This window comes from Lucilia cuprina, chromosome 4, assembly GCF_022045245.1.
Source record: "Lucilia cuprina isolate Lc7/37 chromosome 4, ASM2204524v1, whole genome shotgun sequence".
Taxonomy (NCBI): Eukaryota; Metazoa; Arthropoda; class Insecta; order Diptera; family Calliphoridae; genus Lucilia; species Lucilia cuprina.
Window position 1 is genome coordinate 37,681,855 of NC_060952.1, and position 27,186 is coordinate 37,709,040.

Genomic DNA, 27,186 nt, shown 5'->3' on the forward strand with positions numbered 1-27,186 from the left:
GTCAGGGCTATAGAATAGTCTATAGTCAGGGCTATAGAATAGTCTATAGTCAGGGCTATAGAATAGTCTATAGTCAGGGCTATAGAATAGTCTATAGTCAGGGCTATAAAATAGTCTATAGTCAGGAGTATAGAATAGTCTATAGTCAGGAGTATAGAATAGTCTATAGTCAGGACTATAGAATAGTTTATAGTCAGGACTATAGAATAGTCTATAGTCAGAGCTATAGAATAGTCTATAGTCTGGGCTATAGAATAGTCTATAGACTGGACTGTAGAATAATCTATATTCTGGGCTATAGAATAGTCTATAGTCAGGGCTATAGAATAGTATATAGTCAGGGCTATATAATAGTCTATAGTCAGGGCTATAGAATAGTCTTTAGTCAGGACTATATAACAGTCTATTGTCAGGACTTATAGCTTCCTCTATAGTCAGGATTATAGTATAGGCCATAATCAGGACTATAAAAGAATCTATAGTCAAGACTATTGGAGAACTATAGAAGAGCATACGGTCAGACTATAGAAGAGTCTATAATCAGGACTATAGAACAGCCTATAGTCAGTAGTATATATGCATACAGATTTTACTAAATATACTTAATACAAACATACTAAAATAGCAATTATTCCAACGACACTTAATACAAACCAATTGTGTATTTGTTTTTGGTTCTTCTAGGTGTTAAGTTCCATTTATTATAAATGACACACAATTCTTACTAAAGACCACCTATTTTAAGTATGTATATGCATAAAAATTATACAAACAGAGCAACCCCTCTGTATAAATTGTAGATATTAAAAATAAATCAAAATATAAAAAGAAACACCCACCGGATTAAAGCACAAAATGGTCAACTTAATGGCTTTTTATTTATATATCAAATATGTAAAAAAAAAAAAAAATAAACTATTCCTTTGTAGAATGTATACTCACTGTTCAACATAACGTATGATTAACATGGCAAAGAAAATAAAGACGAAATAAGAAATGAGTCATTATAATTTCATTAAAAAGTCAAAAAGGAAAAGTAACTTTTATATCCCATACCCAATAAAAATAATGAGATGACAATAATATTTAACTTACAAGTGACTACATAAAGAATGTTTATATGTATGTATTAAGAACACATACTGACATTTTTCATACATACATTTTATATCTATTTAAATATCCTGCCGCGTTAAGAAACTCAAGTGATTTTTTCTGAAATAAAAACAATATGCGCAAATTGAAGGCGAGGTAAGAGTAAGAGGAGGAAAAAAATAAAAATAATTATAATTAAAGTTTTTATGGAGAATATTTTCTTAAACACGTGTACATACATAATTATAAATATGCTTGAAACAGTGTATCTGTCTTTTATTTAAACTGTAGATACAAATTCATATGTTAATGTACGTACTTGTATGTGTATTCCTGTATTTACATGTGTTTGAACGTACATATGATTTTATGTAGGTCGAATCCTGTACTACAACATTTAAACCACTCTAGGATCAATAAACCTACACATGTGTTGAAATCAACATAAGTATATACTATGTTTGTGTGTGTATGAGAAATATACTATAAAAGATTGTATTCATTCTAGAAATTGGAAAATATACTTATTATATTTAATGTTTCTTCAAAAAAAAGAACGAAAAATTAAAACTTTTCTCCAATAATTTCCAAACCACATATTTCCATTTTTCAAGAACAACTTTAGAGATTCCAAACAAGACTTTATACATTTAAACTTCTGTTCACACCTTAAATAAAGTAAAACAGCCATAAGTTTGTATTTATCAAACAGACAATGTGTGATGACTGTGTGAGCCAGTCTTTTAAGTAGATTTTTTTTTTATGTGTAAAGGAAAACAACAACTTTGGATTGAAAATGTATTTCCATTATTTAACAGATTCCTACAATGTCAGAGATTTTGGGTAAGATTCCTTTTGTTTGAAATACAATTTTTCCTTTATTCATCTGTAATGACCCAAATATTCATTGAAAATTAATGTAGAAAAAAAGAAATTGATTTGTTTTATGTTTTATTTAATACATCAGCAGAGTATCCAATCGGAAAGTTTTTCTTGTCATTAGGGTGAGAGGAGATGTTAAAAATAACATTCTGCTTGTACACAAAATTATGAAATATTCAGAATTTTTTTATGTATATAAAAACGTGATTAATTTATAGAAAATTTTCTTTACTTACTTATCAAGTCTGAGGAACTTACCTGTAATGAGAAAAGGAAACAGAAAATGTCAATATTAATAATATATTTTTATATGTGTTCAATTTAGTAAATAGTTAAAAGTTTGTTAAAGTGTAACATGTTTATAAGAATTATTAATAAAACGTGACTTTGTTAAACCTGACTTTAACAGATTAATTCGATATAAAAATATTTATGGAAATAGAAATTTTTGCAATAAAATAAGATTATTTAATGTGAATTCTTGAAGACTTAATTGAGAATTAATGCTGAAAATTTAGGAATTTATGTGATTTTTTTTGTTGGAACAAAATAAGCACTAAGAAATTCCCGAACCAAAATATTTCTGAATATATATATTTCTTTTGATTTTTCATAAAAACGAAACATTTGGCAACATTTTAAAACAAAAAATGTATTTTATTATCCGATAATAATTTTTCTTATAGCCATGACATTAGATTACTCTTTATTCTTGCCCATAGTCTTGACTATAGATCAATCTTTAGTCTTGACTATAGATCGTTCTCTCAACTATAGATCAATATATAGACTTGAATATAGATCAATTTACAGTCTAGACTATAGATCAATCTACAGTTTACACTATAGATCAATCTATAGTCTTGACTATAGATCAATCTATAGTCTTGAGTATAGATCAATCAATAATCTTGACAATAGATCAATCTATAGTCTTAACTTTAGATTAATCTATAGTCTAAACTATGGATCACTCTATAGACTTGACTATAGATCAATCTATAGTCTTGACTATAAATCAATCTATAGTGTAGACTATAGATCACTCTATAGTCTTGACTTTAGATCAGTTTATAGTCTTGACTATAGATCACTTGACTATAGATCAATCTATAGTCTTGACTATAGATCAACCTATAGTCTTGACTATAGATCAACCTATAGTCTTGACTATAGATCACTCCATAGTCTTGACTTTACATCACTCAACAGTCTTGACTATATATCAGTTTATAGTCTTGACTATAGATCAGTCTACAGCCTTGACTATAGATCAGTCTATAGTCTTGACTATAAATTAGTCTATAGACTTAACTTGACTATAGATTATTCTATAGTCTCGACTACAGATTATTCTATAGTCTTGGCTATAGATCATTCTATAGTCTTGACTATAGATCATTCTATAGTCTTGACTATAGATCATTCTATAGTCTTGACTATAGATCATTCTATAGCCTTGACTTCAGTTCAGTCTTTAGATAAGTCTATAATCTTGACTAAAGATCAGTCTACAGACTTGACTATAGCTCAGTCTCTAGTCTTGACTATAGATCAGTCTATAGACTTAACTATAGATCAATCTATAGTCTTGACTATAGATCAATATATAGTCTTGACTAAAGATCAATCTATAGCCTTAACTATAGATCAACATATAGTCTTGACTATGGATCGATCTATAGTCTTGACTATAGATCAATCTATAATGTTTGACTATAGATCAGTCTCTAGTCTTGACTATAGATCAGTCTATAGTCTTGACTATAGATCAGTCTATAGACTTAACTATAGATCAATCTATAGTCTTGACTATAGATTAATCTATATTCTTGACTATAGATCAATATATAGTCTTGACTAAAGATCAATCTATAGCCTTGACTATAGATCAACATATAGTCTTAACTATACATCAATCTGCAGTCTTGGCTATAGATCAACCTATAGTCTTTACTATGGATCAATCTTTAGTCGTGCTCAACTTATTGATCAGTCTATAGTCTTGATCAATCTATAGAATTATCTATAGTCTTAATCAATCTATAGTCTTGACTACATATCAGTCGGACTATAGATGATTTATAGATCAGTCTTCTTTCCTAAAATGTCACTTATAGACCTGTATACAGTCTTAAATGTGGATCGGTCTATGGTCTTGAATATTTATTAAGCATCTTCTCTAAATATAAAATTTTCTAAAAATTTAAGTTTATTTATTTATAGAATATTTCACTAAATTGTGTTTTGTTAATATTTTCTTAAATGGTTTATTTGTTTATTTATCCAATTGACATATCCAAAAGAGCTAAGAAAGCTCCTAAACAAAATAAATATGTGTATATATATTTATATATTTGCAGAAATATTCAATTTATTAAATGCTAAAAGATCAAGTGCTGGTCAAACAGTATTATAGTCTATACTTTGATTATAAGTATTCTTAAGTTTAATCAACTGAAAAAATTCTTAAATATTTGTTAAGTAATGACAGTAATGGCCTGTCATGCATGTTGGTTATTAGTTTAGGATTAACATTTTGTTAATGGAGGGAGTTACAGAAAAGCAATGAAAACTTGGGATAGGTTTATAAGAAACATTTTTAACATCCAATTTAATATTACAGTTTCAAAGATTAAAATTTTTTCATTTTCATTTGCATTGAGATTGTTATTTAATTTATATAAAGTTGTAAGTTCAAATATAATTGTTCGTTGGGTGCAGGAAATATATTAAAATGACTACTCTTTAGATTACCTAGTGACAATAAAGTGACATTTATCTATAAATGAATGTCAACAGTAATCTTTTAATATATTTTTATAGCAACAAAATTTTTATATTTCGTTTAAAAATAAATTGTCTAACTAAGCGTTTAATTTCCCCGTGGGGCTTTTAGAAATAAAAAAAAAAATTATGTATATTATGACACACCCCTAAAATATGCTTTAAAATTTTATTGAATATTCAACTTATTTTCAAAGCATACGTTTTGATGTAAATGATAAAAAATTATAAAGAAAGATTTTGCATAAAATATATTAAAACTTTGAAATTAAAATTTCTTTATTTTTTTAATAGAAACATTAAAATGCAAAAATGTAAACAAATTTAATTTAAAAAAATGAATAGAAACAAACCAGATTTAATTACATTTAAATTATGATTTTTTTTTAATTTTTTTCAAATTAGCTTCAAATTAATATTTTTCATCATTTTTTCTTTTCTGCTATTTGTAGGAAGCCAAGGAGACATTATGCGATCCGGAGAAGAGGGCCAATTATGATAAATGGCGCAATAGTGGCATTGCCATGAGTTACAAGAATTGGTTGGGTATGAAAGAGCACGTTGGTCAGGTGAGAAGATACACTATAGCGGAGAAAGTGGATAAAGAGGTATGGGCAAAGAAAACAAAAAGAAATAAATTTTAAACAAAAATTTAATACTTCAACCAAACAATGTTTACAAAATGATCCCTTTTTTATTATTATATTTATATTCCATGTTTATTTTCTTTCTTTTTTTCCTCTTTAGAAGTGGAAATATGTGTCGTGTTTTTCTCTGTACAAAAACAAAATACTTTTGAACTTTTTGCTATCAAAAAAGAAACAAAAACACCATACAATATACTATATACATGGATGGCATGTTTTACACCATTTCCAAATAAAAAAAAAAAACATTTACATATAATGTTTTAAACATGAGAATCTGTTATCAAAATAGCTATATTTTGAAAATGTATTGTTTATAAACAAAATTTTTGGAAATGGTGTAATCTTTATGTCAGTTTTTTTCACATTTAGTTTTTTCCATATTTTTCTGCGTGTCTCCTTGTTAATACTCTATTAAATGTTTTTAAATGTGTATGTGTGTCTCCTTCTTGTTTCTCTTACTATCTCCTTTGGCAACCTTGACAAATGTGTTTCTTTTCATTTTATGTGCCCTACACCTTTGTAGTTAAAGGATATTCTTTTTTTCTTTAAAATCCAAAAGCATAAGTCGAAATCATACTTTACACTTCTTTAGTGGGGAGAATATTAAGCGCATTGATTTTAACACCGAAAAACAATAGTCCTACCAATCCCCTCAGAATCATTTCCTTAGTATATTTACATCCTCTTGTCCACCTTTTTATCTAAATATTTATGTTAACCTTGTGCTTAAGATACAAGTGGCAATTTTCAATTTTATAAATCCTGACGCAATTTTTATTAATCTTGACACATAGTCAAGACTTGGGTCCATATTTTATTAAACCTCCATACATGCTTAACCCACAAACAGGGGAGTTCTAGTATCTCTTGAGGCCCCGCACAAAGTGTGCTCCTAAAAATCAGTTGAAAGTTAACACTTGTCTTACAATTAAATTATTTTTCTTTCAATACCCTACACCACTAAAGTGTGGAGGGTATTATGCCAAAAATATTGATCCTACACTCACCTTAAAATATATACCAATCGGCTGAGAATCACTTTCTGAGTCGTGTCCATGTGTCCGTCTGTGTGACCATGAAAAGCTTGTCCCAAGGACGAATTATATTGAAAATGTTTGAAATCGCTTCATTATTTCGACTAGCCCCCATTCAAAAGTACCCCCAATAGGCCTTTTGGTCTCATTTGATCCTAGCCCCATACAAACTCCCCTCCAGAAAACGACATGAAAAATTCACTTATAAACACTAATGATACTATTTAATTTTACGTTAATAAAACTGAAGTAGACGTCAACATAGACCCATATTTAGCCCTACCCCCAATTGAGCCCTCTTGTAAAAATCTCTTTTCTACTTGTGTAGAGTATCATATCGGCGGCCATGTCTGACAATACTTTCCTACTTGTTTTTCATCTAATTTCAGACCATATTCTCCTAGAAATTCGATATTAATCCATAAATATGTGAAAAATACAATCGGCCAAATATAAGTCATAGATTCTTATTAAATTTCTCAAGTTATTTAAGTTTGTAGTTGTGTTGGGTATTATATAGCCAGGTTTGATCTACTCTGCTTGTTTTCTTTTTCATTCCTTATACATATATTAAATCTCGTTTCCAAAACCACCATCTTCTATAAGTTCATCACAATTTTTTATGATAATTTTTATATCAAAACCATTAAAAACACTTTCCATGTACTTGATACTTGTACTCTCGTTTGCTAACATGTTTAGCATACCTCTGACATTTTTTTCCATTCGCCACGTAAGTACTTTAAAATTGAAATTGTTTTTATAGTACCTTTTTATGGTTTTGCGTCTGGCATGAATGGTGAAGAAAATGTTTCTACAATGTTTGCAAGGGTAGTTTTAAAGGAGCATAACAAAAATATAAACTCAAAGGAAATTGAAGTACATTAAAATTATTAGAAAATATTAACGAAAATCGTTCTTTTTTCTTTTCTTTCTTTACACTTTGTTTTTTATCAATAACTGAGATTAAAGGAATGAAATACTCTTTCTAAAATTAAGTTTAGTACTTAGGATTCTGTTTACCCTTGTCAGTGGTATTTAATGAAATTAGTTAATGTTAAAAATTAACATGGAATTTTAATTAAATTTTTTTTTTAATTTTATCATGTTTTCATTAAGAAAAATCCTTAGAAATGTTTATAAAAATTCCAGTTTTTAATACAGTACTAGAGAACATATCTAAATACATTGATATGTAATATGATTTCCGTAAAATGCTCTAGTACTGATTGTTGATTGGTCTGCTTGATCGGGAGTTGACTTTATAAAGCTCTAGTTACTTCATTAATGAAATCAAAAAGACTATAGATCCCACAACTCAAATATTCTTAATCTGGAATACACTGAATCACTTTGAGGTTACTATAACATAAAGAAATTTAGAATATATTACATATATAATAGTTAGAGTTCACCTTACTAACATAATGTCATCATATGTACATCAATACAAAGAAATACAATTAGATCACTTCGGGCCCGTTGTGCGCTCCGATCTTCTGTAACTTGAGTTTTCTAAGAATTTTTCTATCATTGTTGAAGAGGGATGTTATATTTGGAATAATATCACTCCCAAGGTATTTAGATATATTTTCTCAGAATTCCTAATAATGGCAAAGGGCTCTCTTTCTTCCCCCTTATTTTGAGAAGGAAGAGAGAGAGAGAGAAATGAGCCTCTAATTTAGATGAGCGGTAAATTAGCACTTCGAAGCGTTGACCGACTTTGATTTAGTCTTAATGATCTGGAATGCGAGTTAAAATGTACATAAAGTTTCATCAAGTAAGTTTCACGAGATTTACTAAACTTTTTTACAAATGCTACTATTGCTTGCGGTTCACCATAGTTGAATTCCGTATGTTGGATTGATGTTTGATTCGCCAATGTATATTGGAAGATTTTAGTCTCATTTGAAGTGTCTTAGCTTCAATATGGTGACGCTAAGTGGATGATAAGGTATCATCATAATAACATCATACTTGCTCTTCTTGAAAAGGCTTCTCGTAATGCTCTCGTTAGGATCTGTACATAGGATATTTGTGGTTCTACCTAACGTATTTTGAATTCTGTTTCGGCTGCGTCAAATGGTTTTGCATTTGTCACGTTAACTACCTCGAGCTTTCTTCTATCAAAAGCTATTATATTCTCTATTTCGTTGTCCACCACTCGCAAGTGTACTGTTAACCTAAATATGTAAACTTTATCTCTGGGAGAGTATTTATTTGTGCCTATTGTTTTTAGCCACTAATTTAATTGGTTACGATGATAACTTGAACAAGGCTTCGTCTTTATCTTTAAAATAACTTAAACACGGTTTTAACATTTTGACAAACTTAAATGGACTTTGTATTTCTTGCCTATTGTGAACTCTCAATGATTTTGATTTGTTCTGTTTAGAAGTTCTTACATAAATATTAAGGGCGATATCGATTTTCTCATAACCTATTTTATTTTATATACGCATCAATTGTCATAAGATAATAAAGTCAAAGAAATATTTTAAATTCGTTTCCAAAAACAATGTAATAAAATTTAACATAACCCATTACGTTTTATTATAATTTAACCAAATATCAAACCTGTCAAAAACCTCTTCATTTGAATCACATAACATACTTAAATTAACATTTTCCAGCGAAAGAACAGTAATAAAAATACACAAATGTGTGGTTTGTTGTTTAATGTTAACGACACCTACATGTCGAAATTAAGGAACTGTACCTATTTTATATTTATACATAACATTGCAAGGATATTCATACATATATGTATGTATGGAATATTTAAACATTTAAAATATTTAAACATTTACAAAAACACAACTTAAGTTCATAGATTGTCTTCGAACGCAACCTTGCAGAAAGAAACCTCAAGTGGGAGCATGTGGGCGTATACTGCGTTTAAACATTTGATATTATTTTCTGGTTACACGTCAGATAATGATAATACTGCTGCTGTTGTTGATGATGATGATGATTCTGTTTGTGTGGTTTGGATTAAAATTTTAATGTATCAAGACATTTTCATGTTTAATGGATAGTCTGGTAATGTTTGAAATTTCTTTGTGAATATTATTGATGTTTTTAAGATATAATTAAACCAGTAAATTTTAATGAAGATAATAATGATATGAATACTTGTGTAAAAAGACACAAATAACTTATTTAATGTGAAATTTGTAATTGAGGTTTTAAATTAGAAGAACTGAAATTTGGGAGGAGCTTCCGTTAAATTAATTTTGCAATCTAAGCAAAGGTAACTTGGATCTAAGTAAAGTTTCGTGGATTTAAGTATAAAAGTTAAAAAACAGCAATAACTAAAACAAGATTGTAGATATGTTAATAGATAGATGTATAGATAGATAGATAGATAGATAGATAGATAGATAGATAGATAGATAGATAGATAGATAGATAGATAGATAGATAGATAGATAGATAGATAGATAGATAGATAGATAGATAGATAGATAGATAGATAGATAGATAGATAGATAGATAGATAGATAGATAGATAGATAGATAGATAGATAGATAGATAGATAGATAGATAGATAGATAGATAGATAGGTAGATAGATAGATAGATAGGTAGATAGATTGTATATTGATCATTAATATGACCCTATATTAAACTGGACATTCGAATTTTTAGTTGATGAATATACAAAATCGAAATTAAGTGTGATGTTAGTTTATTCAAGCTATATTAGCTCACCCAACAGTGTGCGATCTTGGAAGAAACGATGATGACTGCTGTCAGATATATGTTCTATATTTTGAGGAACAAAGCCTGTGTATTATTCTACGGCCATTCCGCTTAATATAGCATGATATGATTTCTTTATTTGCTATCTTTCTATATTCTTAACAAGTTTCAGCATTACACTTTCCTAAACTATAAAGATTATATTTATATTTCCATATTCAACAATGATTTTGATGTGAAAAATCCCAGCCACTACCTCTTGATCCATAAGTAACCAAGATAAATGTTTGTAGCTAACAACAACCAACAAAAGCATGCAAAATTTAATCCAATTTCTATTGATTATATCTGTAGCAAATAAATTTAAATTTCTCTTGACTCTCTTTTTCTTCAAATTTCAAAGTCCATGCATTGGGCCACACCTAAGACTAAGGATCGTATGTTGCCCGAAACAGCTGCAGCCGCAGGAGCTGGTGGCAGTGGTGGTCTTTCCGCTGCCTCACCAAATCCCGCCCATCGTCGAGCTTCAGAGGGTGGTGCTGCCCTCTACTATGGCGGTCGTAAACAAGAATGGGGCACTGATAATTCTGATGTCGCTAATAAATTTCGTAATTATGAAATTTAAAGGATTGCAAAGGCAAACTTTCCAGGATGATTTATACCAAATAATGAACCAATTTTAAGAGAACTTGTATTTAGTTAATTTTCCTATAATTTTAAAGAATTGAGGTATTTCAAATTTTAATGAAACTTTTTCCAGAATATCATTGAAAAAAATTTTAATTAGACAGAAAATGAAAAACATACATATATCAAGATTCTAAGAAACCCATAACTAAATGTTAAAATTTACAGATTATAATAAATAAATGTTTATAGATGTTTTACTTAATATTAAATTTTTAAAATATATATTATATTAAACAAATAAATAAATAAATACATACATATGTCATATTAAATCAATAATAGTTAAAATAAAAAAAAAAATAAAAATTAAGAAACTGTAATTTCACATAAACATTAAGAAAACAAATATTTTTGAAAAACATTTTAATTTAAAGAAAAACAAAACAAACTTTTTGCTGTTTTTAAGATTAAGAATAAAATAAATGTTTAATAAATAAATTTAATTAAAACAGTAACAGACAAAAATTCGTTTGAAATATTAAAAAAAAAATCCCTTAAGACAATCCCCTTAATTAAATGAAAAGTACCACACGAGTCTATTGCAAAGGAAAAAAGTACTAAAACAAAAAACTTTAACCACCTTTTTAAATGAAATGAAAAAAAACGCACGTTAAAATTTTTAATAAAAATATATTTAAAAAATGAAAAAAAAAAATAAAAAAAAATTTATGACAGTATTAAATTATTTTAATAAATGTTGTTAAAAAGTCTATAAATGGCAAAAAAATTGAAGGAATTTAAAATCTTAAAACTAAATAATATACATATTACACTAGGTGTCCTATTTAAACTACAACAAATGACAAGAAAGAGGAGCAAAATATATTTAAAAAAAAACAAAACTAAAATTCAATTTAGTAAAAAATCTAAAAACTAGAGAATTTTTATGCAAATATAAATATTTTAAAATGCATATAAAAACTACATTTAAAAAGCACTACAATAAAGAAAATTTTTGAAAAAGAAAATCTTAATGTTTTTATTGATGTCAAACATTTAAATAAATATTTTAAAAAATTTACACACACTAAAAGAAATCATAATGATTTTCAATATTATTTAAAATGCAACAACAAACAATTACATTAAAACAAACAATACAAGTAATTAAATCAATGAAATAATTACAGGTTTTTTTAAATCCTTAAATTTTAAGTTTCAAAAAAATATATAAAAATAATGTTGAATTTTTAACAAAATCAAAAAGTATGAAACAATTTTATTTATTTTTGTTTGTCTTGCAAAGCATAAATAACAAAAAAAATTATTGAAGCCATAAACTAATTTCTAGAGCAAAAAAAGAAGGACTTTAATCAATAAAAAGAATAAAAAAATCAAAATACACTTTTATTTATGAAAAACTCTGATTAAAAGAAAAGTGAATAGAAAAAGGCTGAAGGTATTTGCAACACGAAAAAAGTAAGTATTTTTTAATCCCAAAAAGTCCCTTATCACTTTGACGACAACAACAAAAAACCTTTTAAAAATACAAGTACAGAAAAAGGAAGGAGTTAAATCAACACTAAAGCAGAATTTTAATAAAATGCTGCATAGTTAGCAATATTAATAGCAATTCCCAAATATACGCCAAATATTAAATTTTTCCCAATTTTGGTAATGAGTACATTAGGTAATGTAGTTATTTCATACATTACTTTGTAATTAGTAGTTGTTTTGAATAACACGTATTCAGTAGATTGAAATACGAATCCATCTATTAAACCTATCTATTAAAACTATGTTCTTACCCACATTGGTAAATGTGTTATGAACAGAGTTTTCCCTGAACAAAAAAAAGGAAATTTCAATGGTATCACTTATATAAGATACCTTTCATTCATCACCATTTACCGCTGAATACTTCACACACCCATAGAGAACAACATCCGACAAACTCACTCTAGGTATAAGAGCGTGTAAGATCCATATACCACTACATTCATAATGTATCATAAAGATATAACACCAACTTATTTTCAGCGCTTAGTCTCACAGACACTCCTTTGAATCACACCCAAATTTTAGACTTTATAGTGCATCAGTATTTTAACCGATATTATGTTCCTGATATTTTATGCACCCAGAAGGTATCTTTCCAATAATTGGGACAAGACAAAGACCGAAACTTACTCTGCGGGCTACCGGATGCCATGGTATCAATCCAATGTAAAATCATTCCTAGAAAAGGCCGAGAACCCATTTAATTATCACGATTTTGTAGTCCCGACAGACAAAAGGTATGTGTCGTACCTTTTTTACCTTGGGGCGACCCTCCATTATGAAATTTGGTGCAATTTAAAGCATTTCATATATCCAAAACTACTGAACTGGGCAGCGTTAATAAACTTGTGCCGATATTTCTAACGCATATAATTAATAGTCATACACTACCTTAAATTATACGAAACGGTCATGTCCGTCTGTCTGTCCATAAAAATCTTGTAATTGCAATTTTAAAAATACTTCAGTCGGCTAGGGCTCATACAAAGCTCTCTTCTGCCCTCATATATAGCCTCTTTCAAAAAATCAGCATTTAATCAAAAATAGGTATAGCGTATCTGAGCCCACATTTTGTTTAGGTCAGCTGCTTGAGGTTTCATAGATGACAACCAAAGATAACTCTAACAAGACCTCATTCGATTTTAGCTACGATCCGTTTATGCTTCTCTATTATTTTAGCTAGAAAGACTAGTTATATCCTGCAATCTTTCGTTGGTCCATCATTACATAATTTCGTGTAGAGGCTCTAGGCGACTCCTTTTGAGCGGCTTGCTGAAGCAGATTGGCTAATTTCAAATCATGTGGACAACCATCTTCCGAGAGTCTACTTTGGTTCCCATTGGCCTAATCAATAGGGAATGCTAACTCTGACTTCCGGCCATAAGAAGACACCACAGTAATGTCATTTTCCCCATCATATCTAAAATGTATAGACATATATTTCAAAATTTGGAAATATATTACTTGAATGTCATATGCCGATAAACTAGGATATATATAACTTAATGCTGAGGTGTTACGAAAACCTCTCCTAAACTATACCGATAAGCTGGGATATCCCAGCAAGAAAAGAACTTCCAAAAAATGCGAAAATGAAATAGAAATTACTTCTTGAAAGTGCTGAAAAAGACCTGAAGAAGTTATGATATTAACATAGGTTTGTAATAGGATAGGAATGTTCTTTTTATTCAACTCCAAATTCACTACTTTTGAAGTCATTCCAAAGATGTAATTTTTATGTTATTTTCTTGGAAGTTATTTAGAAGCGAAATTGTAGTTTTATATGATTTAACTTATTTGATTAAATCATTTTAACACATAGACACATTTAATACAACAGCCAAAAAAAAAAACATTTTTTTTAACATTTAAAAATGACTTAGCTTTTTTGTAAGTCATTAAACATAACTTCCACAGAAGGTAAAAAATGCAATATTCATTGGCGTGTACTTCGATATATTTTTAATGGTATATTAAACATAGTGTTGAGATAATATAAGCTTTTTATGCGAATTTCCCTAAAATCACAAATTTTTCTAAGTAAACAATTTTTAAAATCATATAAAAAGAAATTACTACTTTAGAACACTGAAAGTAAAGTAAAGAAAAAAAGTTAATATATAAAAACTTTTACAAAGAAAAATTATTAAAGGCAAAATAATATGATGCCATTTTTCGCGACATTGAGATGCACTGGAATATTACAGAGAACTATGAATATACATTAGACCGGCTCACATTGTATGGAAAATAAAGTGTTGTTTTATTTACCCCTGTCAAAAGAAAATCTCTATTTTTGGAAGCCGGCTATTATTTTGTATAGAACATGTAAAAATGTCGGTCTTATATACATAACTAGCAAAATATTTCCTTTTTATTTGATTCCAAATTCAATACATCTAAAGTCATTCTCAGGAAGTAATTTTTATGTTCTTTTTTGGGAGTTATTTGGAAATTGTATTATAATAGAATACAACTAATTTGACTTAAATAATATTAAAATTGGTTTAATTCAAGAAATTCCTGTACACAAATATATACGTTCAATTACAAAATAGATTCTTTTTGCTTTTTTTGGAAGTCAATAAACATCACTTTTGAAGTGGTGATAAATGTTATTTTTTTGGAAGTACGAGCTACGATATCAATCGATTTTTTGAACAAAAATCTTTGATTTTAGAGTCAATATCAACGGTCATAAATTGGGTTCAGTTTTATATTTAAACATTTAATTAAAATATAAAATATTACTTATAATTATAAAGAATCATCGTATAGTAAACAAGGATGTCGATCACTTTGATCATGTTCACGTATCCAACGATTTTGAACTAGAAAATACAAACAAAAAATCAAATTTAAATCACAGACTTTTAAGAACAAACTTACCCCACTTAGAACCCACTATAATGGGACAGGCACCATGTAAAGTGCGTTTATCACCAACTCCAGAAGCATGTAAATTATACCAGAAAGCAGCAGAACCCTTTTTGGGCAATAAATGACTTTTCATATAGGGAAAGGCGGTGCCACCACCCTGTTCGACATCACTAAGCTATAAAAGGTATAAAAGAAATATTTTTTTAAATAAAAATTAGTAATCAAAATTTGAATAATTTTAATAAAGTTAAAGAAACAATACTTTACATAAATTAATACTGTGGCTATGCGATTGCCCATTTCAAAAAGACTTACTCTTTCAGGAGTCATCTGCAAACATAGAGAGAGAAAGAGACTTGTATTAAAACGAATATTTGTTAAATTTGATTTTACGAAAACTTACAAAAGCTTCATAAAAGAAATCATGATGTTCACCATAATGACCACCGATACCATAGTTAGCAAACTGATGCTCTTCACTATATTTCATATTAAAATTTGTCATATCTTCAACACGCTGATCAATTACTCTTAATACTGGATGTTTTTTAACCGAAACAAAAGTAAATTGGCTTGTACGTACATCGGATACTATGGAACTATTTGTACCCATTACAGTTGCTCTCTGGATGGCGGTTGTTAGATTTTTTACTAACGCTATTTCATTGTTGGAAATAATATCATGAAATACTAGTAAAAGAGGAAAATGATTAATTTCTTCTACTTTAATGGGAGCCAAAATTAGAAAAGGATGAGTTTCGGTAATATAGCTACAACGTAAATCACGCTCTTCTGAGGGAGTTTTCTTTAAAATATTTGCACATGTGTATTTGTATAGAAGTGATTGACTAGCAGAGGCAAGGTTTTTTACTGGAGGCTAGAAAAAAAACGGAAGTTTAGTGAATCGTTAAGATATTTAAAGCATTTTTCTTTCTTACATCATGATCTATGGTATAATCCACTTCAGTAGTAGCTTTATTAACTGATTCCTCTGAAAATTCAGCATAAAGTTTAGCTACTCTTTCACTAGCAGGATATAAATTAATCAAATCCACATAGGTTTGATTAGCACCGCTAATATCACCCAATTTATATTTAGCATTAACCAAAGCCAATTCAATATCTAATTTTTCCAATTTTGTAAAAGAAAAATCATTTTCATTCTCAGTTTCAGTCGGTTCAGAGAATCTTTTTAATGCTTCTTGTAACCAAGAATGAGCTAATCTAAAGAAATCAGTAGCTAAAGCTCTCTGACCGATATCATAACAATGGCGGGTTTCGAATTGAAAGCTAAAGAATAAGCACATGTTAATATTTTAAAATCTAAGTTAAACTATTAATAAACTTACTCATATTGTACACCTTGCAATATACCTTTAGCTATATCGGAGGTATTTAATCTATAAACATCTTGTAATCTTAATAAACCATCAATGCCACCCTCATATTCAGAATTTTGAATATTATGCTTTTTAATTTTCTTTAAAGTTTCTGCCAAAAAAGTTTTTGTTTTATACATTAAAGCTTTTCTAGCTTAAATGCTAGTTAGTATTCGACTTACTCTCTCCCGCTTTATATTGCATTACATTTTCAATACCCTCCCATTGACTGGATAGTCGTTTAATTAGCATATATTTATTTAAAGGATTTTCCAAATATTCTGATCCTTTAGCTAAAGCTTCCTCATGTTCTCTTTCATATACCGCCAGTTTTCTAAAACACACACACACAGATACAGTTGACTGTTAAACATTTATGCATTAAAAATTATTACTTACTCTTTTAGAAATTCTAATTTATCTTCATTTTTTCTTATAAATATTTCCATATTATCCAAAATTTTTAATTCAGTATCCATTAGGGTGGACATTTTGTGGACAGAAGAATAATATTCAGCATTTATTAAAATTAGATTATTACATGTTAATAAAATCACTTTAATTAAAAACCACTTCATATTATTTAACATTTCTTTTGGATTGTTTTCTTTAGCAAAACAAACTTTTAGGTTTAATGATCTAACGTTAACTAGTTTTTTGTTGAGCTGTAAAAGTATATTTTGTGTAAAGAAAGCTTAGAATAGTTAGAATAGTTTTTTTTTAATCAAAGCTTTTAAATTTGCCTTTTTAGTTAATATATTACAACGAATGGAAACAAGTTTTTTTTGAATTTAATTAAATTTTGTGTCATTTTTAGTTTATTTATTTACATTTCCATTTAAAACATTTTAACCAATATTTGAAACATACATATCAAGAGCATCGCACAGTGGTTTCGATAACACATAAGATGTTGATTAATTTGGGATAGTTTTAGTTACTATTCAAAAAATTAAGTCCACTTTTATATATAAAGAAACAAGTATGAATGAATAGTAATTGACCCAATTCCCCAAACAAGAACGCTTATAACTAGACTGAAAATATCGGCAAAATTATTAAACTAGACAAAAACAAGTATTAAACGAGTCAAAATCTCTCTACTAAGCTGAATGTTGAAAAATCAATCAATGTACTCTTCAGAAAAGGTCTTGAAAGGTCATATCGAACTCTTATGGTACCAGTATGGTGACAAAATTCGACAGAAATAACTTTTTAGGAACAACAATTATCCTACAAATTAACATGGATCGGTTGATATATCGATAAAAACTTAAAAGCTTAAACTTTTCTATGACAACTACTTAACAAATACATTACTTAGAAGTACTCTAGAAATTAATTTATTTTAATCTGATATAAAAGTACTTTATTTAGGGCTTTGTTATTTTATTTGATTGCGGGTTAAGAATTAGGTTTCACCAACAGGGCCCTTTTCATTATCAAAATTAAAAAAAAAATACTAAAAAACTTCTTTGTAAGCGAAGCTGCAAATTCCCTATTTGAAATCGAGTGTGGAAGTATCTGCCTGCAATACACTTTAAAATGTAAATGATGAAGTAAGTTTTGTTTCTGAAATATAAATGAAATTTAATATAATCGATTTCATACGAAACAAAATGTTTGTACCATGAGAAAAAAAAAAAGCTTTATTACTGGTCTAATAACACCAGATGTCTTCATAAATAAGCAAATGTCCTCAGATGAAAGTCCGCTCTTTTGCCTTCAAAATCTTCAGATAAATATCAAAGTTTTTAGTGCAAAATTTAGTTCTATTACACCGTCCGACAAAAATAGAAAAAATTCGTCAGACAAGAACCGTCTACGGATATATGTCTGATGCTATGAATTTAAGGGAAAAAATTTGCGTTTTTAGTTTTTCATTTCGTGATCCTGTGTCCTTTCAAAAGCACTTCAAAGTTTTAAAAAGTAAATTTTTCAAAAAATATTTTAAAATACTTTTACTAATCAAACACTGTCAAATTTGGTGTCAAGCCAACAAGAAGAGTTAGGAAATATTTTAAAGTCCTTTAAAAAGGACATGCGATCAAGAAATGTAAAACTAACAAAGTTGTTTTTCTCCATTAGGTTTATAGTTTCAGACATATATCATCCGGTTCGAACGGTGTTAGTTTCACAGTAAACTAATTTTTTTGTATTTAATTAACATGGGAAGTGCCACGCCCCCTAACGCTAATCCGCCTAATTTTTGTCATAAATAATAATATTGATACTAAAGTCGCTCCGACAAAATTCTCTATCTATCTCTTATATACCGATTAAAATTTTTCTTAATATGGGCGTGGCCTACCGCCCACTTGAAATTTCGAAAAGTTAAATTATATTCGTAGTGGAAAAATTTCAATTTTCAATTTATAGGTGAATCCTAACTTGAAAGGATATAATAAAAGCGAAATAATAAAAACAAAGTATTTAACAAAAAAATATATATTTTATAATAAAAGATCCTGGAATACAGTTAAATTAAAATTTTCAATTAAAAATATAAAATTTTAAAACACCGAATCATTATATAAAAAACAAGGTCGTCGATCACTTTGATCATGTATACGTATCCAACGATTTTGAACTAGAAAATATAATAAAAGAAAATAAAAACAAATAACAATTACAAATCTTCAACAACAAACTTACCCCACTTTGAACCCACTATAATAGGACAAGCACCATGTAAAGTACGTTGATCACCCACACCATTGGCATGTAAATTAAACCAAAAAGCAGCAGCTCCCTTTTTGGGTAATAAATGGCGCTTTAAATAAGGAAAGGCGGTACCGCCACCCTGTTCTACGTCACTAAGCTATAAAGTTAAAAGAAAAAGTTATATATTTAAAAAATATATTTTTTATCCAAAACAAATTTTTTAAGAAAACAATACTTTACATAAAATAATACCGTAGCTATACGATTGCCCATTTCTAAATTACTCACTCTATCTGGTTTCATCTGGAATTATGAAAATGATTACAAATAAAGGAATTAATTAATAACAACTCTACTCACATAATCATCGGAGAAAAAATCATGATGTTCACCATAGTGACCACCAATACCATAGTTAGCAAACTGATGATGTTCACTAAATTTCATATTTAAATTCGTCATGTCCTCGACCCTACGATCAATAATTTCCAATACCGGATGCTTGCTAACGGGCACAAATATAAATTGGCTTGTACGCACATTAGATACTATGGAACTATTTGTACCCATTACGGTTGCTCTTCGAATGGCTTTGGTTAGATTTTTAACTGTTTCGATTTCTTTATCGGAAATGACATCGTGAAATATCACTAAAAGAGGATCATGATTCATTTCTTCGACTTTGAGGGGAGCCAAAATTAAGAATGGATGAGTTTCGGTCATATAACCACAACGTAAATCACGTTCTTCTGTGGGAGTTTGTTGGATCAGATTGGCACAAGTGTATTTATATAAACGAGTTTGACCGGCAGCGGTGAGATCTTCTATGGGAGGCTAAAATATTAAGAATTTTCATTTTTATTTATATTAACACAATTTCTTTTCACATACTTCATGCTCAAAGGAATAATCCACTTCAATGGAAGCTTTATTTGCAGATTCCTCTGAAAATTCTGCATAAAGTTTAGCAACTCTCTCACTAGCTGGATATAAATTAATCAAATCCACATACGATTCATTAGCACCTCTAACATCACCCAATTTATATTTAGCATTAACCAAAGCCAATTCAATATCTAATTTTTCCAATTTTGTAAATGATAAATCACTTTTACTATCATCATCAGAGTCTGCAGAAAATCTTTTTAAAGCTTCATTCAACCAAGAGTAAGCTAACCTAAAGAAATCGGTAGCTAAAGCTCTTTGACCAATATCATAACAATGGCGAGATTCGAAGTGAAAACTGAAATCAGAATTTTTAATCAAAACAATTTATATGTTGAAAGTAACTAAATAAGAAACTTACTCATATTGTACACCTTGCAACATACCCCTAGCTATATCGGAGGTATTTAATCTATAAGCATCTTGTAATCTTAATAAACCATCAATGCCTCCCTCATATTCAGATATATCAATACTATGTTTAGCAATTCTTTTTAAAGTTTCTGTAAAAATGATATAATTTTTTAATGTATAACTTTTTACTTTAATTGTTAAGAGCTTTTAAAAACTTACTCACTCCCTGCTGGTGTTGCATTATATTTTCGATTCTCTCCCAATCGTTTGTTAATCTTTTGGTCAACAAATATTTATTAACTGGATTTTCAAAATATTCCGGACCTGTGGCTAAAGCTTCCTCATGTTCCCTTTCATATTCCGCTAGTTTTCTTAAATAAAACGTTAGTTATTTTTTTTATACTTTTCTAAAGTTTTCTTTAAAAAAGTGTTTAATTTTCTTACTCTTTTAAAAATTTTAATTTATATTCATTTTTTCTTATAAATATTTCCATATTATTCAAAATTTTTAATTCAGTATCCATTAGAGTTGACATTTTGTGCACAGAGGAATAATATTCTCCATTTATTAAAATTATACTGCAAATTATCAACACTAAGTTTATTAGAAACCGTTTCATATTTTAATAATTTTTATATTGTTCTATTTTTGTGTTTACGAAATCAGTGTTTAAGGTTTAATGTTCTATCGATTACTAATTTTTGTTTATGGCAAAAACTGTGTTTTGACATGTTAATTTTTTGCAAAAGAAAGTTCAATTTAAATAGTTGGTAGCATAAGTTAAAAGCTTTATCAGCTGGTGATGCTGCAGGCAAAACAAATTATAACAAGAGGCAAACTAGTTTTTGGAATTTAATTAAATTTTCGTGGCTATGGTTTATTTAAATAAGTTTTTTAAGTTTCTTTGAGGTCATTGTTCTAAAGAAATCACGCTTAGAACTAAGCGTTCTGGAATATATTTAAATTTTTGCAATACAGTGTAATGAAGGGACTATTGTCTTTTGTTTTTGACAAAAAAATTCTGAAATTAAGAAAATCGTGGGACAGAACAACAGAATTCTAGGTTATATTATATAACGAAATATTTTAATAAATCATTGGTATCTATCTATCTTTCTATCTATCTATCTATCTATCTATCTATCTATCTATCTATCTATCTATCTATCTATCTATCTATCTATCTATCTATCTATCTATCTATCTATCTATCTATCTATCTATCTATCTATCTATCTATCTATCTATCTATATATCTATCTATCTATCTATCTATCTATCTATCTATCTATCTATCTATTTATCTATCTATCTTTGAAGTTAACTTTCACTCTCAGGTTTCTTCTAAGCAGAAAACTTGTGCTTACATAACCACTTTCTGTTCAATGACTCTTATAATTACTTACGTACAATCAGATACGTAAGTATTTTGCATTGAGTTCTTACACACAAAGAAAGGTTTTCATTTTTCTGTGAAAAAACTTTATTTGACGCAGAATAAAATCACAAGCTCCCTTCTGCTAAGCTAATAATATCAACACAATCGCTTAACCCTCTAAACTATCTATGTTAGTTATAAAAACTTATTTCATTGAAAATTTTTAGTTCAGTTTCTATTTTACGAAATAATTATAATTTACTTTCTAGTTTACATTTGCTTAGGGTTAAGCACATTCAATACATATTTTCATAATAAAATAACAGGTAATATGAATTTACTTAATAAAAAAAAAACATTTTATTGTCATAAATAAAATATACATATTTACAATCAAACTACATAGAATCATCATATAATGAACAAGGACGACGATCGCTTTGATCATGTACACGTATCCAACGATTTTGAACTAGAAATGGAACAAAAAAATACAAGTAAATTAAATTATATTATAATCCACTAACAATAAACTAACCCCATTTTGAACCGACTATAATGGGACAGGCACCATGTAAAGTACGATCATCTCCAGCTCCAGATTCATGTAAATTAAACCAAAAAGCAGCGGCGCCTTTTTTGGGCAATAAATGGCGTTTCATTAAAGGAAAAGCAGTGCCACCACCCTGTTCTACATCACTTAGCTTAAAGTTTATTAAAGAAATATTTTTTCAATAATACTAAACAAAAGTGAAAAAAACAATATTTACATAAAATAATACTGTAGCTATGCGATTGCCCATTTCAAAATTACTTAATCTTTCTTTTGTCATCTGAAAATAAAACAAAATATTTTAAATAGAAATTACATTTTAAGTTGAACTAACTCACATGAGTTGGGAAAAAGTAATCATGATGTTCGGCATAATGTCCACCAATGCCATAATTGGCAAACTGATGATCTTCACTATATTTCATATTTAAATTTGTCATATCTTCAACTCTTCGATCGATAATGCCTAGTACTGGATGGGCAGTAACTGGTAGAAAAGTAAATTGACTTGTACGAACTGTGGACACTTCAGAACTATTTGCTCCCATTACTGTGGCTCTTTGAATGGCAGTAGTTAAATTTTTTACTATCGCAATTTCATTATCGGATATGACATCATGGAATACAACTAACAGAGGATCGTGATTGAATTCCTCCACTTTAAGGGGTGCCAAAAGTAAGAAAGGATGAGTTTCAGTCATATAACCACAACGTAATTCACGTTCTTCGGTAGGAGTTTGTTGCAAGAGATTAGCGCAAGTGTATTTATATAAGAGCGATCGACTGGCTGTGGCAAGATCTTCAACGGGAGGCTAGATGGAGAGGAAAACATATTTTTAATAAATGTCCTTTAAGCTAACTTAAGTTTTGAAAGACAATATTATCTATACTCACATCATGATCAATGGTATAATCCACATTATAAGAAAGTTTGTTGACAGATTCCCTAGAAAATTCTTCATAAAGCTTAGCTACTCTTTCACTAGCAGGATATAAATTAATCAAATCCACATAGGTTTGATTAGCACCGCTAACATCACCCAATTTATATTTAGCATTAGCCAAAGCCAATTCAATATCTAATTTTTCCAATTTTGTAAAAGATAACTCATTTTTGCTATCAGCTTCCGAGTCTGCTGAAAATCTTTTTAAAGCTTCATTTAACCAAGAATAACCTAATCTAAACAAATCAGTAGCTAAAGCTCTTTGGCCGATATCGTAACAGTGGCGTGTTTCAAAACGTACACTAAAAACGTAATGAAGATTAAATAAAAAATGTATATATATTGGAAACAACTAATAAACTTACTCATATTGTACACCTTGCAATATACCTTGAGCTATATCGGAGGTATTTAATCTATAAGCATCCTGTAATCTTAATAAACCATCAATACCTCCATCATATTCGGAATTTTCAATACTGTGCTTTTCAATTCTTTTTAAAATCTCTGCAATTTTTTTTATTTAATAATATTTTAGAACCTTGTGATTAAGCTCTCAACTTACTCTCTCCCTCTTTGTATTTCATAATATTTTCAATTCTGTCCCAATCATTGGTTAACCTTTTGGTTAATAAATATTTATTAACGGGATTTTGAAAATAAACTGGACCTGTGGCTAAAGCCTCCCCACGTTCTTTTTCATATTCTGAAAGTTTTCTGTGAAAATCATAAATACATTTTCTTATTTGAATAACATTTGCATAGAAGTATAAACTTACTCTTTTAAAAATTTCAATTTATTTTCATTTTTTCTTATAAATATTTCCATATTATCCAAAATTTTCAATTCCGCATCCATTAGAGTGGACATTTTGAAAGCCGAAGAATAATATTCTCCATTTATTAGAACTTGATTACATATTATTAGAAATACTTTTATCAAAAACCACTTCATATTTTTATATTTTTTAATACTTTTTTGTATTGTGTTTTGCTGTATTCAGCAGTTTTATCAACTCAGTCTTTACACTTTAATATTTTAATCCATACTAATATTATGGTTGGCTTAAACTATGTTTTGACCTTTGAAGTGATTGCCAAAAGAATTAACTTGTTATTGTTTCAAGTTCAAAGCTTTTTTAGCTTGTGCTGTAGGCAAATATATTACAACAATTGAAAACAAGTTTTTTTGGGGTTTGTTGTCTTTTGCTTTTCGTTTGGTTTAAATCTGCAATTTAAGCTTTCAGGGGCCAATGTTCTTAGAGATTAAAATATATTTAAATATTTTTATTTTGATAAATTTTGCAATACAGTGGTTTAAATAGAAACAAATTTAAATTATTTTGAACTTTACAATCATCGTTTGAAATCTTTAAAATAACTACAAGATATAGATCCTGGACAACTTGATAGTAAAAGTACCTGATAGATAGATAGATAGATAGATAGATAGATAGATAGATAGATAGATAGATAGATAGATAGATAGATAGATAGATAGATAGATAGATAGATAGATAGATAGATAGATAGATAGATAGATAGATAGATAGATAGATAGATAGATAGATAGATAGATAGATAGATAGATAGATAGATAGATAGATAGATAGATAGATAGATAGATAGATAGATAGATAGATAGATAGATAGATAGATAGATAGATAGATAGGGCTCTGTCGGAAATTCGCAGAAAGCTAATTTAAGTATACCAATATAGTAGTTTAGTATGTTTATCAAATTTTCTTAGGCTTTAGCCAAATGCTACAATAGCAACTTCCTTGTACATTCATTTCAAAATTTACCTTTGAATAATATTCATTGAATATAACACAATAAAAACATTAATTTTATTAACTATATATTTTAAACTATAAAATAAACATACCCCACTTTGAACCCACTACTATGGGACAGGCACCGTGCAAAGTGCGTTTATCGCGACCTCCAGAAGCATGTAGATTATACCAAAAAGCAGCTGAACCTTTCTTTGGCAATAAATGTTCATATAAGGAAAGGCTGTACCAACACCTTGTTCGACATCAGTTAGCTTAAGGTTAAAAAAAGTTTTTAAAAATCTGTTTTCTTACTTTAAAAACATAGAAGTAATACTTTACATAAAATAATACTGTGGCTATACGGTTGCCCATATGATATAGAGAGAGCTTTTCAGGACGCATTTAACAATAAAGAATCAAATAATATACAAAAAGTACTTATTTTCAAATAAATTTATACTCACATGTAATAGTGAAAAATAATCCCTATGTGGACCATAATGACCACCATTACCATAGAAATGGATTAGTTTCGGTCATATAGCGACAGCGTAAGTGACGTTCTTCGCTGGGGGTTTTCCTAATAAGATCAGCACATGTATATTTATGTAAAATAGATTTACTAACTTTCTTAAATCTTATTACGGGAGGCTGAAAAATAAGTAGATTGATTATATAACTATGGCAAATCATATTAGTCATACTTACTTCATGATCTATTGAATAATCAACTTTAATTGAAGTTTTATTTTTTGATTTCTCTAAAAATTCTACATAAAGTTTAGCTATTCATTCACTGTCCGGATAGAAGTTAATTAAATTCACATAAGTTTGATTAGCACCGCTAATATTACCCAATTTATATTTAGCATTAATCACAGCCAATTCAATATCAAGTTTCTCAAGTTTGATCTCTGAATCAGTTGAAATATTGTTTAAAGCTTCCTTTAGCGAAGAATGGGCTAATCTAGTTAGATTTGTAGCTAAAGCTCTTTGACCGATATCATAACAATGGCGGGGGTTAAAAGAGACACTAAAAATGAGATCAAGTGATTTTTCAAATATTTTCTAAATTAATAAAACTAAAACTTACTTATAGGAAATGCCTTTTAATATCCCCTGAGCTATATCAGTAGTATTTAGTCTATATGTATCCTGTAATCGTAGAAAGCCATCTATTGCACCTTCAAATTCATTCTCTTTAACACTATGCTTTTCAATTTTCTTTAGCAAGTCTATAATAAAAGGGTTTTCGAAAGTAATTTCAAATATTTAAATACCATCAACTTACCCTTTCCCTCTTGGTATTGCATTCAATTTTCGATCATTTCCCAATCCTTGGTTAATCTTTTCGTTAAAATATATTTATTAACCGGATTCTCAAAAAAGACTGGAACGGTGGCTACAGCATCTTCATGTTCTCTTTCATAGTCCTTAAGTCTCCTAAAAATTGAACAATTTTTGGAGACAAATTCTATATACAGACTTCAGAATACTTACTCTTTTAAAAATTCTAATTTATTTTCATTTTTTTTACAAATGTTTCCATATTGTTTAATATTTGTAATTCGGCATTCATTAACGCAGACATTTTATGCACCGATGAATAATATTCAGCATTAAATTAAATTTCATTTGTAATTATTAAAAATACTTTTATGAAAAGCCACTTCATTTTTTTTTTTTAATTTTCTCTTTTGCTAACTGATATATGTAACTACTAAAGGGATCTTTATAGTTTAATGTTGTATCTCCTACTAATGTTTAAAGTCTAATAATTACATTTTACTTCTAGCTTGTGTGACAAAAAAAAGCAGTTTTTACACCCTACTCCAATCTAGAGGCTTGTAATGATCTTTGTAACGTATCATTACAAATTATTTTCTCAGTAAGAGAAGCGTACAAATAACTAACCAACTTACTAACTGACTAACTAACTACTTAACTTACTAACTGACTAACTAAC

At 28.7% G+C, this 27,186-nt stretch overlaps 4 protein-coding genes across 6 annotated transcripts in view; 1 reads left to right on the forward strand and 3 right to left on the reverse strand.

The window, feature by feature from the left end:
* LOC111675555 (J domain-containing protein) overlaps window positions 1-11,115 on the forward strand; it is a 63,475-nt gene extending 52,360 nt beyond the window's left edge. For 2 of the 3 annotated variants that reach the window (XM_023436337.2, XM_023436336.2), the window contains exons 4-5: window positions 5,217-5,372; window positions 10,557-11,115. In XM_023436337.2, coding sequence (XP_023292105.1) covers window positions 5,217-5,372; window positions 10,557-10,778 — 378 coding nt within the window. In that variant the 3' untranslated portion in view covers window positions 10,779-11,115. The remainder of the gene's footprint in view (window positions 1-5,216; window positions 5,373-10,556) is intronic. The other variant, XM_023436338.2, reaches the window with a different exon arrangement.
* Window positions 11,116-15,100: 3,985 nt separating this feature from the next.
* On the reverse strand, window positions 15,101-17,192 carry LOC111675549 (prolyl 4-hydroxylase subunit alpha-1-like). Its single transcript, XM_046950571.1, has 8 exons — window positions 17,002-17,192; window positions 16,785-16,936; window positions 16,573-16,714; window positions 16,162-16,513; window positions 15,627-16,100; window positions 15,491-15,553; window positions 15,233-15,398; window positions 15,101-15,174 (listed from the first exon to the last, which is right to left on the reverse strand). Exons 1-8 carry the CDS (start codon window positions 17,190-17,192, stop codon window positions 15,101-15,103), a joined length of 1,614 nt encoding a protein of 537 aa, XP_046806527.1.
* Window positions 17,193-19,034: 1,842 nt separating this feature from the next.
* Window positions 19,035-22,001, reverse strand: LOC111675548 (prolyl 4-hydroxylase subunit alpha-2-like). Its single transcript, XM_046950572.1, has 8 exons — window positions 21,973-22,001; window positions 20,785-20,936; window positions 20,573-20,714; window positions 20,158-20,509; window positions 19,627-20,100; window positions 19,507-19,569; window positions 19,258-19,423; window positions 19,035-19,192 (listed from the first exon to the last, which is right to left on the reverse strand). The coding sequence occupies exons 1-8, from the start codon at window positions 21,999-22,001 to the stop codon at window positions 19,116-19,118; spliced, it is 1,455 nt and encodes a 484-aa protein (XP_046806528.1). The 3' UTR covers window positions 19,035-19,115.
* A 275-nt stretch (window positions 22,002-22,276) lies between these two features.
* LOC111675547 (prolyl 4-hydroxylase subunit alpha-2-like) lies at window positions 22,277-24,456 on the reverse strand. The gene is made up of 8 exons (XM_023436327.2): window positions 24,221-24,456; window positions 24,007-24,158; window positions 23,807-23,948; window positions 23,392-23,743; window positions 22,836-23,309; window positions 22,715-22,777; window positions 22,483-22,648; window positions 22,277-22,416 (listed from the first exon to the last, which is right to left on the reverse strand). The coding sequence occupies exons 1-8, from the start codon at window positions 24,394-24,396 to the stop codon at window positions 22,343-22,345; spliced, it is 1,599 nt and encodes a 532-aa protein (XP_023292095.2). The 5' UTR covers window positions 24,397-24,456; the 3' UTR covers window positions 22,277-22,342.
* Between the last annotated feature and the right edge of the window lie 2,730 nt (window positions 24,457-27,186).

Bases quoted from the DNA above. Each gene is read 5' to 3' on its own strand.
- LOC111675549 (XM_046950571.1), bottom strand. From the start codon at position 17,192: ATGTTAAATAATATGAAGTGGTTTTTAATTAAAGTGATTTTATTAACA. The intron at 16,715-16,784 runs GTAAGTCGAATA...CTTTTTTGGCAG, and splicing joins GCAATATAAAGCGGGAGAGA to AAACTTTAAAGAAAATTAAA. The intron at 16,101-16,161 runs GTAAGAAAGAAA...TTTTTTTTCTAG, and splicing joins ATTATACCATAGATCATGAT to CCTCCAGTAAAAAACCTTGC.
- LOC111675548 (XM_046950572.1), bottom strand. From the start codon at position 22,001: ATGCAAAATACTTACGTATCTGATTGTAC. The intron at 20,510-20,572 runs GTAAGTTTCTTA...TTCTGATTTCAG, and splicing joins TTGCAAGGTGTACAATATGA to TTTTCACTTCGAATCTCGCC. The intron at 20,101-20,157 runs GTATGTGAAAAG...TTAATATTTTAG, and splicing joins ATTATTCCTTTGAGCATGAA to CCTCCCATAGAAGATCTCAC.
- LOC111675547 (XM_023436327.2), bottom strand. From the start codon at position 24,396: ATGAAGTGGTTTTTGATAAAAGTATTTCTAATAATATGTAATCAAGTT. The intron at 23,949-24,006 runs GTAAGTTGAGAG...AAAAAATTGCAG, and splicing joins GAAATACAAAGAGGGAGAGA to AGATTTTAAAAAGAATTGAA. The intron at 22,649-22,714 runs GTAAATATTGTT...ATAAACTTTAAG, and splicing joins TAGCTACAGTATTATTTTAT to CTAAGTGATGTAGAACAGGG.